The 20,351-nt window shown below is 41.7% G+C and overlaps 1 protein-coding gene across 1 annotated transcript in view; it reads right to left on the bottom strand.

Moving 5' to 3' along the window:
• The window catches only part of MYRF (myelin regulatory factor), a 67,572-nt gene that overhangs the window by 9,902 nt on the left and 37,319 nt on the right, over positions 1-20,351 (bottom strand). The window contains exons 10-21 of the mRNA XM_063115825.1: positions 19,672-19,782; positions 18,068-18,158; positions 13,904-14,104; positions 12,061-12,169; positions 10,731-10,840; positions 8,162-8,322; positions 6,440-6,512; positions 5,652-5,740; positions 4,043-4,111; positions 2,885-2,965; positions 1,592-1,680; positions 968-1,126 (exon numbers count right to left, since the gene is read on the bottom strand). Coding sequence (XP_062971895.1) covers positions 968-1,126; positions 1,592-1,680; positions 2,885-2,965; positions 4,043-4,111; positions 5,652-5,740; positions 6,440-6,512; positions 8,162-8,322; positions 10,731-10,840; positions 12,061-12,169; positions 13,904-14,104; positions 18,068-18,158; positions 19,672-19,782 — 1,343 coding nt within the window. The remainder of the gene's footprint in view (positions 1-967; positions 1,127-1,591; positions 1,681-2,884; positions 2,966-4,042; positions 4,112-5,651; positions 5,741-6,439; positions 6,513-8,161; positions 8,323-10,730; positions 10,841-12,060; positions 12,170-13,903; positions 14,105-18,067; positions 18,159-19,671; positions 19,783-20,351) is intronic.

Genomic DNA, 20,351 nt, shown 5'->3' with positions numbered 1-20,351 from the left:
GAAACAATGCAATGCAGATCAGATAAAGGTACAGAAATCAGGCAAACCTTCCCAATGGACTGGTCTTGAAATCTGTAATCTAGGCATTTAGAGTGCACCATTTCAGACAAGCATCACACTCCAAGAAGCTTTGTTTTGGCCAGCCACATGAACTCTAGGGTCGAAAAGAACATGACTACATCTCCCAGAGCAGGACATGAGTGGGTAAATCTAGAGCAAACAACTATACTACGACAGCCTTCTTCTCTTACATATTCTCTGTTTCCTTCCTTCTGCTGTAGAAAACATTCACAGCTGTTAGGCAGGGAGGGAAAGGAAATTCTTCCCCAGGCCAGTGTATCAGAAGAAGAAAGCTCTTCCCTTTAAAAAAAAACCATGTTAAAATAAAGTTATTAGCCTTTAATGTGCCACAGATTCTCTTGTTATTGTTTTGCTGCGCCAAACAAATATAGTTGTCCTTCTTACATCAAAAGCCTGCGATAGTTAGGTTAAAAAAATTGTCCTCCGAGTTTAGATGGTTTGTTCTGGGATTGTCTCTGTCTCTCACACACACACAAACACACCAATGCCTTTCCAATCTTCCACAGTGCCTAAAAGCTAGTAGGAAAGGTTCTATAATTACGTAACCACATCCTGTTATCAGGCATATTTCGATAGCTAGAGAGATTCCATGAAAGAATGTTTGGTGAATGTAACAAAAAAGCAAAGGTAGCAGACATATGTCCATTTTGGAAGATAATGTAGCCAACAGCGATGTTCCAGGACAGAGATAAACATTTATTTATTTTTATTTATTTACAATATTTATATACCGCTCCCCATGCAAAATGTCAGAGTGGTAGATAAAATAAAAACAGAATAAAACACCTTAAACTAGATCTTTAAAAGAAGCAAAATGAAACATGCAGAGAATGCGTGAACCTACAGGGCCTCCTGTGTGTGTGTTCAGGACAGAATGAGGGATTACCTGTCCGGTTGGTGGTGACTGTGGTGGTAGTCTCAGAAGCTGCAGCAGAAGACACATTGTTGGGCACAGAACAGCACATGGAGAAACAAGGTGGGTTGAAGCAGACTACTATGCTATGGGCAGACAAGCCATAGAGAGAGTCAGGCCCACGTGTTGTGGCTGTAAGATAAAAATAACGCAAGTGCTATGTGGATTAGAATAAAATGACCAAGAGCTAAAGCAGCATCCAAAAACCTCCTGCACTGAAAGCCTGATTCACACAACTACTTTAGGCTTACTTCTCTCAATCTTGGCAAATGTTTTTTCCTGCATGCACATGAATTTGTCCATCACAGAGGGTATGTATGATGTCAACCTCCAGCCATTCAGTAAGTAGAAGCTGTCCATGATGAACAGTGCAGATTTCTTTTTAAAAGTACAGATTATTGCTGGTGTGCTGGCAGCTTCTTCTCACATGCCACGGTTGACAACAGATTTATGCAACCTTTTCACAGGCTTTAAGAGGGATAGGTCACATTTCCCACTCTTGAACCTCCAACTGAACAATTCAGTGGCACAGGATGGCCAAAACAGGGGCGTGGGAGCCCTTGGAAACACTTTCTCAGTAACACTACAGGTACCTACCATGCTGTGAAGGGGGACCATCACCAGGTGTGTTTGATGAGGCAGCAGTGGAAAACATAATCTGATTCTTATCAATGTTCCCACTGGACCTAAAATGCAAGAAAAATGTGGGCATGAAGTTCTGATGGAAATAAAAACATGGCATATGCAGCAGTAGAAAGAGATGGAATAAGGAAGCAGCAGAACATGTTGCAGAAATGAAGAGAGGGAGAGAAATCAAGATGGGAAGCAAGAAGACCAGCGACAGAAGGAAAGCAGAGCTGCATTAGGAGGATCCTTGGGCATGGCAACAAAGAATGAACAAGTCATACACAGCCTAAAATCATTTCCAACCCAGGGAACTTCTGGGACATTAAGTACTTAAGTTGAGACTGAAAGTGAAGTTCAGAATCTGACAAATGATTTCCCCCTAGTCCACATCAATTGCAAAAGCACTATCACACACACACACCCTGTTTCCCACCTGATATAGATGCGGTTTTTCAGATATGGACATGGACATGTATCTGCAGATTGCATTCTGCATGCATAGAAATATTCCTAGACATCCTTCCATCATAATCTGAGGACTTAACTCCTACACCCATTACATAAGGTACATCGAGGCTGTTACAGCCAATCCCTCTACCCTGATCAAGGATTGTTGATGTGAGGGAAGAAAGAATGTCCTAGATCAGCCTTCACCAACCTGATGTCCTCCATATGTTTTGGACTACAACTCCCAGCATTGGCCATGCTGGCTGGGGCTGATGGGAGTTAAAGTCCAAAACATCTGGAGGACACTAGGTTAGGGAAGACTGTCCTAGAACTTTGCATTCCATCAAAGGTGAGGCTTGATTTGCTGTCCACTGGAGTGTTGGCCATTACTCAAGTTAGACTTCCTGCTGTGAGTTTTGGGTGAAAGCCATGAAAACGTCCTGTTTTCAGGCAGACTGAAATCTAAAATTATTTACTTATAAATAAATCCCTCTGAAATTAATGGGAGTTTCCTCCATTTATAAATTGCTATAATTGTGCTTTCATCCTCCTAATTTCTATCTTAACTCCTCTTAACATCCAATTGGCTCCTTTCTTTCTTTTGTCTGCTTGGCTGCAGTACATTACGTTAAGTCTGGTGGTGGTGGTGGTGGTTAACTTTCACCGTCTGCCTGCCTCTGTTTAGGAGTAGGGGTATTAAAATATGGGCAGATGTGGAAGGAGGAGAGGTGGGATGACATGGAAACATGAGGCAACAGACGAGAAAGTAAACAACATTTACATAAACAGTACACTGGTGGGGGGAAAGGGCCATACCGTGGACAGAGAGCAACTGGGACACCAGGACCTCTGTGACGAAAGAGGGCCAGAAGGCAAGTGGTAGGTACAGCAAAAGAACTATGGAAGACGGAGAGGAACCAAAGGGAGGAGGGGAGAAATGGAGAGGCAGAGGTCAAGAGAAATGATAAAAAAAGGACAAATTTGGATGAGAAAAGAAGTCAGGAACAGAGAGAGGAGGGTTGGGGAAGAAAAAGATTGATCAGTTAATTAATATTGAGCATTCCAATGGTGGTGTAAACAACCAAAAATATGTGGGTACAAAGTGACATAATGCAAGGAGGCCTGGAATGTAATTCTCTGAGACTCCTGCTTTGAGTTACTGTAAAATCACTCAGATTCTAGAAATCTATGAATAGCTGTTTGGACAGGTTCCCAAAGATGGGCACATTTGGGGCCATATGTCTGTATAAATTTCTCTATGTCCATATGTGAACACACAGAATTAAAATTTGGCTTCTTGAGAATCCCCAGCTTTCTTTATAATAGCATCAAATGTTGAGGTTATGGGAGAAAGCCCCATCCCCCCAAAACTGCACAACTCCAGGTGGAAAGGTTCAAAAGTCACTGACAGTCGGAGCAAGTTAGGTCCTGAGTAGACAAAGACCTGGTTTGTATGATTGCAGGATGATTGATTGATTAATTAATTAATTAATTAACAACATTTTTATGTCCACATCTAAACAGATTCTGAAGCAGTGAACAATAAAAGATAAATTAATAAAACTTCCAGTGTATCAGTTGCTGGGGAACATGAGCAAGATGGTGCTATTGCACTGATGTCCTACTTGTGGGCTTCTCACAGGTAGCTGGTTGGCCACTGTGTGAACAGAATGCTGAACTAGATGGACCCCTGGTCTGATCTAGCATGGCCCTTCCTATGTTCTTAAGGTATTTACTATGAAGTGTTCTCTTCCTCTACTAAACTGGCAGCCTCAAAACGTAAGATTGTAGCTGCATTAGATATTCCTTGAGACTTCCTCCAGATAATACGTTTGATCTTCTTGCACCTTTTTGTGCTCTCCTTCATATTTCATCTTCTACACCTTTCTGCAACTCTCCAACTAAGGAATCAAATGGAAGCCACATAACTTTCTGAAGCACATGACCAAAGGAAAGGTGAAAGGGGCTACATACCCTTCAATATCCATGAAGTCCTCCTCATTGCGGTAGCTTAGCACATAGAGGGTAGACATGGACACCACACTGGGAAAGAGAGAAAAGAAGAAGGAATTATGCATCTAAGAATGTCAATCTTCGCTGTTTCAGGACGAATGGAAGTCCTTTCCAAACAGCCAGCATTTGAGATCTTTACTCCATAGGTTAGGAGGACTACTCAATCACCTACTCAACTGCATATGCCATCAACTTAGTTTGGAAGTCACCAAAGACACCAGTCCATAAAATCTGAAGTTCAATTTTATTTGAGCCAAACCTTTTTGCAAGGGTACTTTAGGAGTATGGATCCATTATACAAAATCACAACCCCAGGAAATGCAGTGATTTGGATCACAGTTTCTGCATGGCATCATAGAGCTGAAAGGTTTGCAATATGCAGTCCACAAATGTTGAGCACTCCAAGATATCACAGCCTTTTGTTTAAATTCAAATAAACCCACCTTTTGGTCTAAAGGGAAAAGCAAAATGCAAAATACAAACAACAACAACAAAATGGAGACAATTAAAAAGAAGCTGAACCTCAGTATGTTTTTTCAACTTTTTACTCCAAAGTAATTTTCTTTACTAAACTGCAGAGAAAGAATATTGCAGTCAGTGCAACTGTAGCAACCAGAAACCACTTGGTATGTCTTGCTCTGCTCATAAAAACAATATGTGCATACATGCAACTTCCAGATGCAGGCAAAATCCAATATTGTGTGAGCAGACTTCTGATCACGCAACGGGACTGCCCTTGTCCCATGCGACTCCTCAAATCTGCTTCAGAGGGTCCTCTAGTCCTCTGGAGGAGATTTTGTGGGAACACAGGGGTTGCAGGAGGGAAGAGGAATGCCCTGCCCTTTCCAGTTCCACAAATGGAAGCGGTTCCATCGGCAGGAGATGTTAATCACACACCACCCGTAGATTTTACTCCAGATGTGCATTCCATTGTCATTCTTACCCCAGATCTAGGGGCATTGCCATGTGGTAGAAGCATAGTGCTGTAAAGTAGGCAGCCCGGCTTTTGAGCATTTCTACACGAGGCACGTATTGTGCATGTGTCATTCCTACTCATGGGTTGTTCATGGGTTCCTTAGATGACATCATGACTCTTCAGTTTTGCTTCTGTTTTTAAACAGCACTTTTAGCAAGTTTTTTTTTAGAGCAGGGAATATTTATTTATTTATTTCATTTATATACCGCCCCATAGCCGAAGCTCTCTGGGCGGTTTACAAAATATACAGTATTATTTAAAGAAAACAAAAGGAAACACTATTTCCACTTGTGAATTTCCACTATACCACAGTGCCACCTAAAGATTATATAGCAGAAAAGCAGGAAGGGAAATGCTCTTTGTGTAGTACTCAGATCTCAATTCTGCAACAAAGCTAAAAGTAGATTCAGCGGATTAAGAGCCTTGTACAGAAAAGCTCTTCATCTTGCTCTCAGACTAATTATCTGCCCTAAATAAACATGCCTTCTCCATCTGCTCACAGGCCAGAAGGCCATCTTCACCCAAGTTTACAATTCTGTGTGCTGCACTTATCTTCTGGATATGAAACAACAGGACAGATGTGCAGACACTCACCTGAATGCCATGATGACCACCAAGGCAATGATGGTACCTTGTAAGAAACGCTGGCTGATGCAAGCTTGGTCTGTGACAACAGAAGGAGCCTGTATAAGACACAGGGATGGAGAAGAACATCAGATGCTTTCCTTTGTATTCCTACTTTATTGTGTGCGTTTTTTCTTTTCTGTGTCATCAACCTTGTGATAGCAAGCTAAAGTGTGCCTCTTCCTTAGAGTCCATACCCTCCAAGAAAAAGCAAAGAAGCACAAGGAGACACTGCTACCACATTTCATGGAGCTACTGAATGTACATGAACATTGAGTTGGTTAAAGGATTATAGGAGCTGTACCAGGTGAAGATACAGGCACTATAAAGAGGAAGCAAAGGACAACTCATTGGAACGGAAGACTCCTGGATGAAATAGAGATGCATGCGTCAGCTCAGTCTCTAGGAAGAATTTCAGATCAAGGAATGCATCATGTATACAAAAATAATTCTCAGCCCACAGACACTGTCAGGCACAAATTTATGTATTATTATTTATTAATAACACACTACCAGCCTGTTAGCATTTCCGGTATGTGCTAGCATTCACCCAACACTGTAACAAGCAGCCTCAGCAAACGAAACTTAGCTCATGGAACTCAAGAGCAACATTCCCTTTCATCTGCACATTTTTGTCATGTTCAGCACCTGCTTCTCCTGCTAAGTGCCAGAACAGATCCAAACATACATGCCTTTTGCACGTGGGCAATCACAAATGCAGACTACAAATGCCTGTCTGTTTTGCAAAGACTTCTTACCTTGCTGGCTATTTTGGGGGGCCTCTTCTTGTGTGGCACGCTTCCTGCACGGCTGAACTGACTTCCTGCTTGACTACATTGAAAGGAAAATTAAGCATCATCCAGACTTGCACTCTTATCACCATTCATTTCTGCTTCTCACTGTTCCGGTATTATTCAGTTTCTTAACACAACACTGAATTTGCATAATTTTACCATGCACATACATGTACCCCAAAATATTAGGTGCAGCTTTCTGAAAAGGATGGGAGAAAGGTAAACTTGAGATGGGAATGTAGAATAGCTGTATTCAGTTTCTAAAAGGGCAATATAGCAAAATAGGTGACTTCTTGGTTTCAGAATCATAAAAAAGGAGGCTCCTATGAGAAAGGGAAAGACCATGGCCAGTAGAGAAATTTGTAATGTTTATCTAGATTAATTACACAACACCTTGCCATCCTCCAATGAAGCACAAAGATTTGGGGTGAAAAACAGAAGGAGTGCACAAACAGCAAGAAACCACTGGATGCAAAATGATGCAGGGTTGGAGACAAAATAAGCAGCTATCCAAATAGCCAGGGATTTTTCTCCCATTGCTGTTGTTACAACAACAATTTTATTGCAGTCAATAGACCATTCCAGCAAAAGTTACATACAATAGGACTGAGTGAACATTTAACTATTAAAAGGACAAGTAATCATAGAGGATCTAATGGAAATGACCAAGTTCAAAAACTTGGCCACTTGCTCGGTGATTAACTTGCTTTTATTACTCCTTGATAACATAGTTATCATTAGTAATAACAACAGCAACAACAAAAATATCAACTAATTGTTAATAATTATTCATTAAATATTAATATCAATTATTATTACACAATTGTTAATTAATCATTAATTACTTATTAATTAGAACAAAATATTTATAGGCCATCTTTTGGTGATATGACCCTCAGGTAAAAAACAAATCTTAAAAACAATTTAAACCAAAGTATTTCACATATTTCAGAGGTTGTAAACTGCAGTTTGTGCAAGCCTAGAAATTTGAAGCAATATTGTATGGAAATAAATTCAGATTAACTGCATCTGCTTTTACTATTATTCATCTTTACAAACATAACTGGATCTTGTAGATCCAGATTTACACATAAGTTTCTGTCTGGAACATTCAGATACTTACTCTGCCTGAGGATCCCGTACCTGCTCATGCTCATAATGTAACAGGTGATGCAGGTATTCCATGTAGACACTGATAAATGTCCAGAGGCCTGAACTGCTCAGTTCTTCTCCCCATCTCATAAAAGAGGGAAGGAAGATCATGCAATTTGGCTGCCATCAGCAGTGAGGTAGAAGGAGGGTAATGCAAATGCCTGTTTCCTTGAACGAGATCTCCGGTTTAGTTAAGCATCATGACCTACTTAAAGCCAGTGGAAGCTGGTAGCTCTGATTTCAGTGGGGCTGTGAATCCATTCTGGGTTTTTTTGTCAGAACCAGCCAGAGCTCTAAAGGAGCTATCCAGAGTCCTGAACCAATTTTGGAGATATGGTTCAGTGCCTTGGATAGCTCCTGTAGAATTCTAGCTGGTTCTGACTGAAACCCAGAATGGATTTACAGCCCCACTGAAACTGGAGCCATTGGTTTCCACTGCTCAAAGCTCTATTTGCTTTTCTATCAGTGCAATCCTATATATGCAGGACTCCATGGAGAGAGACAGAAGCAATATTACTTTAGTCTCTGCAGTACCTGAATGCTCCAGAGCTCACTGTAGATTTCATACTGTCCAGGCGTTTGAGCTTGGCAAGTTTATGACTCCACCTCTCCAGTTCATCGATCCGGGTCTCCAGGTTGTCTGTCAGTTTGCAAAGTTCCTTCACAGCCCCTACATTTTCCATAAAAATGCGCTCCTGCCATGAGAAAAAGAAAGGTTCATTCTCACGCTCTTTTGATGTGCTCAAGTCCTCACAACGTGATCTTACCCTTTAATTTCATGTGAAGAAGGTGTCATTTTGTGTTTCCATGAGGGAAAACCTCTCCTAACAAAATTACTATGTCAAGGAGACTGCTTGAAAGCTAGTAATTTCTTCACGGTGAAGAAAAGTTGATTTTTCCATGAAGGAGCTCCTGCACAAATCTCTTCACCAAGCAAAAACAATATGGTAAGATCAGAGTAGAAGGACTTCACAATGTCAAAAGACAGTTTAGGAATTGATCCAAAGACAGAGTACAACAGGTTCATTCAGAAGCACATCTTTTAAGGAGGTGGCTCAATCTCAAATGCTTCCCTGTCCTTTTATAGGGTCCGAATTTGCTATGTCCACGACTTTCAAAAATGAAACCTGAGCAATTTGTGCACATATGTTTTATTTATTTATTTATTTATTTATTTATTTATTTATTTATTTATTTATTTATTACATTTCTATACCGCCCAATAGCTGAAGCTCTCTGGGCGGTTCACAAAAATTAAAACCATAGTAAGACAATTGTTACAGGGTAGCTTCTGTGAGCAGTACTGACTCCATTTTGAAGCGACCCAAAACCCCACCTACAGACTGAGAGCATTCACAGAAGGCCTAGGTCAAGTAACCATTTCCTGATAGACTTCTTCAAATGCATTCCCCAGAGACAAAGGTAGGGGTAAAACTAAGCAGAATATGAATGCTGGATGGCAAAAGTTTTACTTGGTCATACACATGCTAATGTAGCCCTGTTGCTGAACTCCAAGCTGCATCAAGTACAGCCATCATCCCAAATCACCCTCTTTTGTTCCCATAGCAAGTAGATCTTTAGATAAGATCATAAAAAAAACCTCAAGTTTGAGAGAAGAAATAGGCTAGCTCTCTCTTGAACCAGAAACACAGGGCATACTACAGATGCCAGCTTGCAAGAGCAAGCCGCCATGAGTGAGTGCTTTACCTGGCTGTACTCTTTTCCTCTTCACCTAAGACCAAGAGTTGCAACTCTCCCCAGTTCTGGTCTACAGGAAAGGGCTGCAGCCCAAGGAAAGGTATACTGCCTTTAAAGATTCCCTCTACTCTTTCCCCTGTTGTCTGTGTATGTGTGTATGCTCTTAAGTTTCAAAAAGTCTATTTTTCAGTCTTGAAACTGCTTCTAAGCCTCTACTTGCTCAGCTAATTTCCCCAAAACTAGCTTGTGCCTTTGTATTTGTTTCAACCTCAATAAATGTGCCATTGTGGCGTTATCCCCTTCAGTGCTGTAAATTTCTTGAGTAAGAATCGCCTTAGTTAGCCACAGACGCTCTATTGCCAATGTCAAAAGATTCCTTATAAGCGGGTGTAAGTCTCATTGGAACATGTGCTAGTTTGTACATGGGTCTAATGAGAGCACATCACGTAACAACATAGTAAGATGTATTATACATCTTCAGTGCAATTAACTCAGTACATTCTATCATTCTCCCCCCCCATGCTCCTTCCACACAAAACATTAATCAATTCTAATAAAAATCAATTGTAATAAAAAATAACAGCAAATATTATACCTAGTTTAAGCTATATCTCATTAGAAATCAAAAAGCCAGAAAAGGTCATTTAAAAAAAAAAAGAGAGCAAGTAAGCAAGCACTGGATTCAGAACAAAGAAAAACCATATTGTATCTTTAAATTCTTCTTACAATAACTAATAAATGGGATCCAATTTATTATAAAATTATAGTGCTCCAGTGTGGGTTTTTTCCTTTGTTCTCGTTTTATCTGTTAATTCAGCCATAAGAACAAATTCCCACTTTTTATTCTATCTGTTCACTCATTGTGGGTATGGTTAATGATCATATAAGAAGTTTTAACAGGGCAAGCATTTAACTAAGGCCGTTTCCACACCTGCCTTTTTTCCAGGGATCGTCCCAGGATCATCCCTGTGAATGCATATGACACACAGGGGATCCCAGGAGCAGGCAGGGATGATACCTCCATTTTCCTGGGATAATCCTTAGGTGTAGAAAGGGCCTAAGAGGGATAACTACAGAGTTATCATTTTAACATGTCCTGCAACCTGTTGTTGTAAGGATAAAATGGAGAGGAGGAGGATTATGTACGCTGCCTTGGGTTCCTTGGAGGGGAAAGGGTGGGATATAAATGTAATAAGTTAAATCATTTTGACACAATTTGATGAAAAAAATCAAAGTTGCTAATTAACACATATTTTGGTTATATTAGATGTTTCTTTCTTCTTATAAGAGAAGAAGTTTTTATCTGGGGTCAAGGTAAACATGGCAGACAGGAGAACTACACTTTCTTAGTCATTCTTTTCCTATCTGTTTGTTGCTTACCTCTTCTTCAAAGAGTTTCACTCACCTTATTCACCACTAAGAAGTTATCTATGGTTTTCCCACTGGTAAACACAATGTCCCCAGTATCTTTCACTGCTTCTGGGAGAATCTCTCTCACTTCCTGGGCAATGACACCTGCACAGAAATGGCAACATACACCACAATGTCTCTGGGCCACAAAATATAGAAACGCAGAAGATATTTGCTAGGCAAATATCTAGGATGATTCATTATGAACTTTGGAAACTGGAGCTATAATCCAAAGATTTGTGTTATTTTAGAGGCTGTTTCTATCAGCAGCTCTTCACAGCAAAGTGCTTTTTAAACTTTTCAGAGTTTAAAAAAAATCAGTTTGAAGGTTTGGTAGAAGAGTAACCAATATGGAACCTCACTTGAAAAAACAACATTTGTGAATGAGAAACAGTTTCCCCCATTCAGAAACTTTTAAGCCAACCCCTTCATGCTGCTTAAAAAATCCCAATAAACCCTCAGATGAATTTAAGCATTAGCTTGGGCAGCTGCTAGTGGTGGATTTGTTTAAAATAACTCTAGTAAGAGGCACCTGCCTCCAGTTATCCAAATGTAAAGTAGGAGGAAAGAACTGGAACATAGCATAAATTATCTATGAGGAAACAAGGGAAGGTGTAACTGAGAGTAGATTCACAATTTGTCCAACAAATATATATACACCAGTGTGTGATAACATATTCCATCTTTCATCATCTGCACTCCAAATCATGCCTACAAAGGCACAAGGCACTTTTGTGATGCAGTGGTGTCATAGCAATCATATTTGGTATGAAAAGAGGTGTAGCCGCTTGGTCATCAGGGTTATCTTTCCCATCATGATTTAATACCACAGAACTAAGGAAGACCAAAATATGGCCCCCACCACCTCTCAAATCTTGCAATACTGGGGACTTTCACTGTCCCAGGTATTATACTTGTCCTTCACCCAAGCTGTGCTCTCAGAATAGGAGACTGTGGCCATAGCTAGACCTAAGGTTTATCTCTGGATCATCTAGGTGACACACAGGGGATCCAGTGCTCAGGCAGGGTCGAACCCTGGATGATTCCAGGATAAACCTTAGGTCTAGCTGTGGCCTGTGTGTGTCATAGTTATCAAACCAGAAACATGCCTCAGGTGACACATACCATACATGTACAATTCAGAACGTCTAAGAGGTGTCGCACAAAAGGATAGGAAAGCACTGTGATGAAGGCTTCAAGAATGGGATGGTAAATGGTGTCCTGGACTATGGATACACTGAAATCAACTGATTTGGTATAAGGTAGATTAAAAAACAGTCATGGAGATGTGAGGATGAAGCTCAAGGTCAATACAGGGATTGTACCTGTTTCAGATGTGTTCTCTAGGCCTACGGTGTCAGCAAACTCTGGCTTGTAATTATAGTGCACCAGTCGCATACGAGAGATTCTCTTCAGCTGTTCTGTGGTATCCACCTGAAACCATAAGAAAAGACCCGCAAGAGTGATTCTGGATACCCAAACTCCTGTAACCCTTGATAGCCAGCCCCCGTACACTTAGTATCAAACCACAGGAATAAGAAATGAGTCACTGAAAATCAGGATCTCAGATACGCAGCAGGGATTCACACAGTAATTTCTGCTTAATTTGTCAGTGTGCTGCCTGCAGTCTGGATTCCAACTAGAGAAGCAGCAGGGTCCAGCTTTTATGGCACAGAACAATGCTCTAATTTTCTAGGAGCTAAGACACACTGGAGTCTCAGTACAGTTATTTAGAACAGCATGCAAAGAAACAAAGCCTTATTTAACTGTTATACGTTGGTATGATTGTAATCATCATTCTGTGCTTATTTATTCAGGTGAGTATGCTCATTACAGGACAGTTGAAGCAAGCCTTGAATCTAGAAGAGAGATAACCAGACTGAGGGATGTGACTAACAGCTCCCCGTGTCAAGAGGGCTTTGATGGTTTGTTCCTGGGACTCAGGAGGAATCATGCTCAGTGCAGAGGGTGCCTCTGAGTAACAAAGCCAATTGCGGTGCAGGAGTCATAGCTGTAGCCTTTAGGGGGCAGGCCGGAGATGCCCTCCAAGATGGAGCCTGAGCTTTAAATTAAAACCTGAGAGACTTGTGGCACTAGTAGCTAGAGCAGCAGCTCTCCACCCATTTCCTCCATGTAGACCAAAATCGCCTAAAAATCAAAGGTTTCCCACTGTACTTTTCATGGACCCAAGATATACAAATGAGAATGTGTAATGTATGGAGACTTATATGCTGTAGAGCAGGAGTGGGAAACCTGTGCCCCCTAACATGTTGCTGGATTACAACTCACATCATCCCCAACCATAGGGCATGCTGGTTGGGGATGGTGGGAGGTGGAGTCTGACATAATCTGGAGAGCCGCAGGCCTCACTCCTGCTGTAGAGCTTTAACCAGCTGCAGCTGCAGCTGTGTCCTATTTCCTGCCCCATTGCACCAGGAGGACATCACAGGAATGCATGGAAAAGGAAACACTGCCACACATTACAAGAAATCAAAGGCTGAAAGGCTTTAATTAGTTTATCTAATGAAATTAATTATCTGAAGACCAGACACTAGGGACAAACAATAGGGGAGGACTGTTACTTTCTTGCCCTGTTTGCACATTTCTAAGAGGCACTGTGGACTTTTGGTCCAAACGAGGTGGACTTTTGGTCCAATCCAGCAGGGGTCATTTATGTCCTCATGTTCTTAATTGGATGTAATAAGTGCCTTCTTGAAAAACTTGTACTGACGTACCTGCTCTTTTGTCCCTTGCCCCTCCTTATTGTCTGCCTGTGTTTAGGATGTGAGTATGTGAACAGGGTTTGTCTCTTTTAACCTTTATGCAGTTTTCAGATCAAGTGCTATAAGGTGGGGAGGGGGGAATCAACAACATTAATTCCAAACACGATTAAGTCTGCTTTTAACCTTTCCTCTGATTTCTATGAATGTTGAGTTCCCGGTTATAGCTGAGAGCAAAACATCTACCACTTCATGTCCTGGGTGTGTTTATTACAGAGGTTTGGTCTGTTTCCATGGTGTTCTCTGTTTGTTTGCTAGCAATGAGTAGTATCAACCTCCGAAGGAAATTCTTGGTTCTCACAAAATATTTCAGTCCAATCATACTAACTAAAAAGACTATTTGAGTTTCCCTACTGACTAAGGGTTGCCAACTGTACCAAGCTCTTACCTCCTGGATATCATCTTTTACTCGGATGTCTGATGGGTGCATAAGGGATCCCATGACTTTTACATTGCCATGGACAACCAGAGCTTCATCAGGGCGGTCCGTGTTGATGCCAACTCGGCCATGGTGAAAGACAGTGTCAGGGAGCTGAGCACGCTGCCAGAGCACATCACTGTCACTCTCAAATTGACCGGGGTTAGAGGCCTGAAAAAAAAGAACCAAATATTATTGTCAATAATAAAAGAGAACTGTAAAGAGAAACAAAGATCTGAGGAGAAAAAGAACTGGTGCTTTTAGAATAAGACCAAAAGCAGGATATAATTACCTCCTCTTCCAGGAGGCAAGGGAGGAAAAAGTTCATTTGCACATGTGAGTTGATTTGAATCATTAAAAAAAAGATGCCCACTGATAGCGAGGTTGAGCGAGAGCACAAAATAAACAAAAAGCCAGTGGCATCAAACAGACACAGAGAGGATATACACTACTGCTTTATAACTGTTTATAACAATTTTGATAACTGTTAGGGCCCAGGACACATTATATGTACCATTTCCAAACCGTTTTCACAGTGTTATATCCTGCTTGGTGTAGATCTGGTCACACACAATCCCAAACCATCAGAGGGGTTAAAATCTATTGCAGCCGCCCTCCACAGTGGGCTTACTAGCAAGTATACTGCCAGCTATATTGTACAGGCTATATTGTACAGGCAACTGTGATTGGAGGCCAGTTACACGCAGTACGTGTTTCTGTGGCAAGGTGAAATGTAAGTAACACAGATGTCTTATAGTGTGTTATGAAAATTCCTCTTTTTGAAAGGTTTATCAGCAGCAGCATGGAACACCAAGTTCTTTCTCCATGTTAGGAGGCAGTGACCCAACCTCCATCAAAGCGTACTTTGCATTGTAGCCGTACCTTTCGTCTAACAGCGAGTTGTTTATAACATGGGGAGGCTGTCTGATCCATTTTGCTAACTAAGCACAAGGAGCCCTGTTTTTGAGTGAGCCTGTGTTTACAGATCCAGTGAGATAAATGTCTTTTTCACAACAGAGGTTATTTATTTATTTATTTAAAACATTTATATCCCGCCCTATATCATTAAGATCTCAGAGCGGCGTACAGATAAAAGCATACAGTATAAAACAATAAATATGCACAGTTAAAAACAAATTAAACCATGGGACAAGTTAAAACAATATATAATTTAAAAGCAGTAAAAGCAGTTAAAACAATGTGCCATCTTAGTAGATTTAATGTTCCAAGCACACTTCTTTCTGCGTGGGGAGCATTCTCTCTGCGAGGTAAAGCATTCCCCTTTACAAAACAAACCCTCGAGTGATTGTTACAGAAGCGATAGGGGTGGGCCTGTAAGAAATGATGGTGACTATCAGTGTGTGACATGCTACCCAAGGTAGTGGCAACTCAAGACAACAGGAGAGAATGGGAAAAACAAACAACCCAGACAGTGGTTAATTTCTTAAAAAAAGGGAGATGTGCTATGGCTCAAGCCTGCCTTGCCTTGAAAGGATCTGGGAGCACCTGGCCTCTACTCTCAAATGTGCGGGGGCAGCGCATGGCTTTTCAGACATAAGGAAAAGTCCCTCTTTTCCCAAAAGTCAATCCAGCAAGCAGCATAATTTGATGAACAGCTTATTCCAATGAATTCTTTCTTGGTACCTGCTAAAGTCCTCTCCTTTCTAATTTCTTTTCTCCCTTTCTCATAATACTAGAACCCAGGGCCATTCCATGAAGCTGATTGGTAAGAGATTCAGGGCAGATAAAAGGAAGTGCTTCTTCGCACAGCACAGAGTTAAACTATGGAATTTGCTACCACAGGATGTGGTGATGGCTTGATATGCTACCTCCAGCATCAGGGGCAGTATGCCGATGTCTACCAGTTGCTGGGGAAGGTCCTGTTGCACTCATGTCCTGCTTATGGACTTCCTGTGGGCAGATGGTTGGCTACTATGTGAACAGAATACTGGACTAAATGGACCTGGGTCTGATTTAGCACAGCTCTTATATTGTTCTGCTCATCAGTGCTAATTCATTCACCCAGCACATGCACACCCTTTTCATATGAGAATATTCATACATATTCTTCTTTATCTGGTCTAGAGCTGTGCCCTCACACTGCTCAGACTGCACCTCTGCCATGAACTCACTCAGTGACTTTAGGCAAGCCACTCTCTCTTTGCCCCTCAATTGCAATATGGGCAAGGTCAACCCTGCCATGCAACAGGCTGAAGCAACCTACTTCAGGCGGCATCACAAAAGTGTGTTTGGGGTGGGGGGGGCATAGATGAAGGTAGGGATTGGTGTGTGAATCATGCAGAAATGTCTTTTAAAGTGTTTGGGTTTTTTTTGTTTATTTATTTATTTATTTATTTATTATATTTTTATACCACCCACTAGCCGAAGCTCTCTGGGCAGTTCACAAAAATTAAAACGATAAAAAGCATAATAAAACAACCAACAGTCTAAAAACACAAATACAAAATACAATATAAAAAAGCATAACCAGGATAAAACCACACAGCAGAAATTTATATAGGTTAAAATATGGAATTAAAACAGCAAAATTTAAATTTAAGTTAAATTAGGTGTTGGCCCTAAATGGGGGCCAGGGACCTTTTGAACTCCACTTCAGGCAGCAAAATGTCTTCAGCCAGCCAAGTAATATCAGCACAATAATACTCATCTACCTTACATAGTTGTTGTAAAGAGTACAACAAGGTAATGCAGTGTTTTGAATGGTATGAAATGCTATATATATATAACAAGGCTAAGTATTATCAACTTTTCTCTGTCATCCAAATGTGTCCATTTAAAGGAAAACAATAAAACATGACACTGCTTCTGACACAGTGTAGAAACGCTCTACTGTCACTTTGGTGTTCTCACCAATTTCACTCCTAGGTCATGCAAGTCAGCTGTGCATCTGATGTGCAACCAAACCACATATTTGGGCTAGTGCAGACATATCCTCAGCCTCACTGACTAAACTGGCTGCAGCTAAGCTCTGCTCAGGGTAGAAGCATGTCGTCTGCCCTGCCAACCATTCTACAATACAGCCCCCCCACCTCCACCCCGGAGACTGCATAGTTCAGCATGCTACTTACTTGTCTGCAGACTCCGGGGTCCCCGTCCGCCCTCTGTTTGTGTTTTACCCCCGAACCGGCCCTTTGCTAGAGGAAATGGACACAGCACTTAAAAAGGCAGCAGGGCGGAGACAGCCAACCACAAAGTCACAGCCTAGTGTCCTCCTTATTTGCTAAGAATCTCTGGCAGGGAAGGTGCCACAAATGGCCACTTCATATGTCCTTCCCCAAGATTATGCTCTCTAAAGTCCCAAGAAACCAATCCATTTGGATGCTTGCTAGGAAGTCCAAACAGTTGAAGCCATTGGGGAGCATCATTTTCAACTGATGCGCTGGGACCCAAAGCACTGCCTTGGTGGGGAGTGGGATGGGATAGGAATAACCTCCTCTCTCTCTCTCTCTCTCTCTCTCTCTCTCTCTCTCTCTCTCTCTCACACACACACACACACACACACACACGTCATAGCATTCCTCTAAGTCCCCCTCATCTGCTCCCAACCTTTGCTTCCCAAGGACCTTAAAGCATGTGTCTGCACAAGTGCAATCTTGTGGGTTGGTTTAACATCAGTAACATGCCGATGAACATCTAACCCATGCAACTTGCCCTGTGGCTTGAGACAGTAGCATGGGGATGTGCAGTCTAAATGGTGGCATCCAAGCAGCAGAATGGGGTTGACACTGGGTATCATTTTGCAGGGATGACATCGGCACAAGGTCACCAAAGTGCTGCCTTTTGTTCCATGGCCCTGGTCACCTTCAAGAGTCAGCTTTCATCCCTACCCATATCTCCTGATTGGGATCCTGTAAGCCCTGACGCATGCCAGCCTTCTTGCGTGGTGTTTGCAAAAGGCCTTCTTTTCTTAAAGGCAAGAGCAAGAGTGCAGGAAGCCAGGCAGGAGTGGCGTAGAGGGGGCAGTGGACAGAAATAGGACAGCAAGGAGCACTGTGGAAGCAGGGCCAGTTTGGAAGTGGTATTAAGTGTCAAGAAACCTCAATCAAGTGAATACAGAGCTGTGAGTTAGGTAAAGGTTGTCCTGCAAAAGAAAGGGAGAAAAGGAGGACTTACTCTAACAATGATGCGCTCAGAGATGTGAGCAGCCAGAGTGTAATTCTGGTTCTGGGCGTGAGCTTGTAAGGCCACAACCAACATGAAGTACCTGTAAATAAGACAGGGGGATGAAGACCAGATGAATGCATGCTTTTTTCCCCACCATGCCCCAAACCACAGCTTGAAATAAAACATATGTGCGTGTGATTTTTATGCAAAAAATTATTTTCAAAAGCACATAATGAAAAAAGTGAAGAAGCTGGGGGGGGCGTGGAAACGTGCACAATGTCATCCTACCTAGGACTAAATTTCACATAAAAATCTCCACACAGCTTGGGTAACCAATTCAACATGGCTCTAAAAAACAAGCACTTAGAAAATCAACCAGTGTTGGTGGTGTGAAAGGTCTTCACAACAGAATTTCAAAATACAGTTAAAACGGGTGTCTTAAATCCATTTCTCTGGAAATCTGACAAAAAGGTGGTGATTTCATTGAAATGTTGTGACTTGGAGCACCTTGCAGAGAAAGCCACACTCTGAGACAGTCTTTAGCACATAGCCAGAGGCTGGAGATTCGGTTTGGCCCCAAATACCTACCATCTCTAGCCCAATGGAAGTGGGAGGCTTTGCTCTAGTCCTCATGAAACAGGACATATCCCAGTCTAGTAACATTGCTTCCAATGCACATAAAAATGTAGAGGACTTCAAAACAAAATCTTTATAAGCCAGTCTGCTTTTTAATTATCAGTCTATATTACAAAATGAAATTCCAACAATGTATGTTACATTACTTGTCTTTCATTGGACTTGACGATGAAACATTTTGAGACCTAAAGACTGACAAACAATGGCCTATACAGATCTATTTGTTTGTTCAGCATAAGCAGCATCTAGACCAGGGTTGAGGGACCTGTAGCCCTCCAAATGTTGATAAACTACTACTCCCATCATGCCTCCCCTTCAGCCAGGCTTCCTGGGGTTGATGGGAGTAGTAGTTCACCAACAACTGGAAGCCACAGGTCCCTCAGTCCAGTTAAAACGTAAGTCCTGCCCATTTGTTATATATACACACTACAAAGGTGATTAGACAGGTTCAGGGCCTGAATCATGGCCAATTTTTGTTTTCTCTCTCTGTACCTCAAGTCTCCTTTCCCTTTCTCTTCCACTCTCTCTACATTAGAGAGAGCATCAACATGAGGCAGGAAGGAGAAGAGAGCCATTTTTAATCAAATGTGTATTTCAGCCAATGTAGGATGCAAACAACTATTCAAGCGTCACTTGTGGGGAGAGAGAGGCATCACATAGCAGCAGTGCTTCCAAAGAACAGCAGATTTCTGCTTCAGTGTCACATCCACAATGCCATGCAGAAATAGAGGACTGGGAAGTTCACCTGGCAACTAACTTGCTACCTTTTGGGTGCCAGGCAAAGACTTTCATTTTTCCAAGATTTTAACTATGATAAATTTTTGCAGCAAGCATTATCAACTGTTTTTAATTCTGTGAGGTTTCTCTATGTTTTATTTTGGATGTTTTATTGATGTGATATTCACATTGAAGGGCAGCATATAAATGTATGGAACAAAGTCACAGAGAGGGACTGGGCAGCACATATTTGTCCTTACCTCTGATCAGGATTGGGCTTGCCCTTCTTCCTCATGTTATTGGCTGTGGTCTCGCTGAAGTGCAACCGCCCCACGGTAACCTTGGTAACTTGCTCCGGAGGCAAATTGACCCTGAAAAAGGGAACAAATGTAAGAGCACGTGAAGATTTGCATCTGACAAGGGAGAAATTCTGTCATTCTGACAGGGGAGAAACCAACACCCATGAAAACTAGGACCTGAGTGCTTCATGATGTATCTCATAATACTAGAACCGGAGGTCATTCCATGAAGCCAATTGGTGGGAGAATCAGGATAGATAAAAGGAAGTATTTCTTTCATCAGCACATAGTCAAACTATGGAATTCACTTCCACAAGATGTAGTGATGGCCACCAATTTGGATGTCTTTAAAAGAGAATAGGGCAAATTCAGAGGATAAAGCTATCGATGGCTACTACTCCTGATGACTATATGCTACCTCCAGTATCAGAGGCAGTAAGCACCAGTTGCTGAGGTACATGGGCATAACGATGCTGTTGCATTACTGTTCTACTTGTGGGTTTCCCACTGTGTAAATGGAATGCTGGAGTAGACGCCCCCCTTGATCTGATCCAGCATGGCTCGTCTTATGTTTTTCTGTCAAATCTTTTCTGGATAGTACACAAATGTGTATACAAGGGGGAGGGGTCAAGCATACAAAA

This window comes from Elgaria multicarinata, chromosome 2 (assembly GCF_023053635.1).
Source record: "Elgaria multicarinata webbii isolate HBS135686 ecotype San Diego chromosome 2, rElgMul1.1.pri, whole genome shotgun sequence".
Classification (NCBI taxonomy): domain Eukaryota; kingdom Metazoa; phylum Chordata; class Lepidosauria; order Squamata; family Anguidae; genus Elgaria; species Elgaria multicarinata.
The sequence above is the reverse complement of the archived record's forward strand: the minus strand, read 5'-3'. Positions and strand labels throughout refer to the sequence as shown.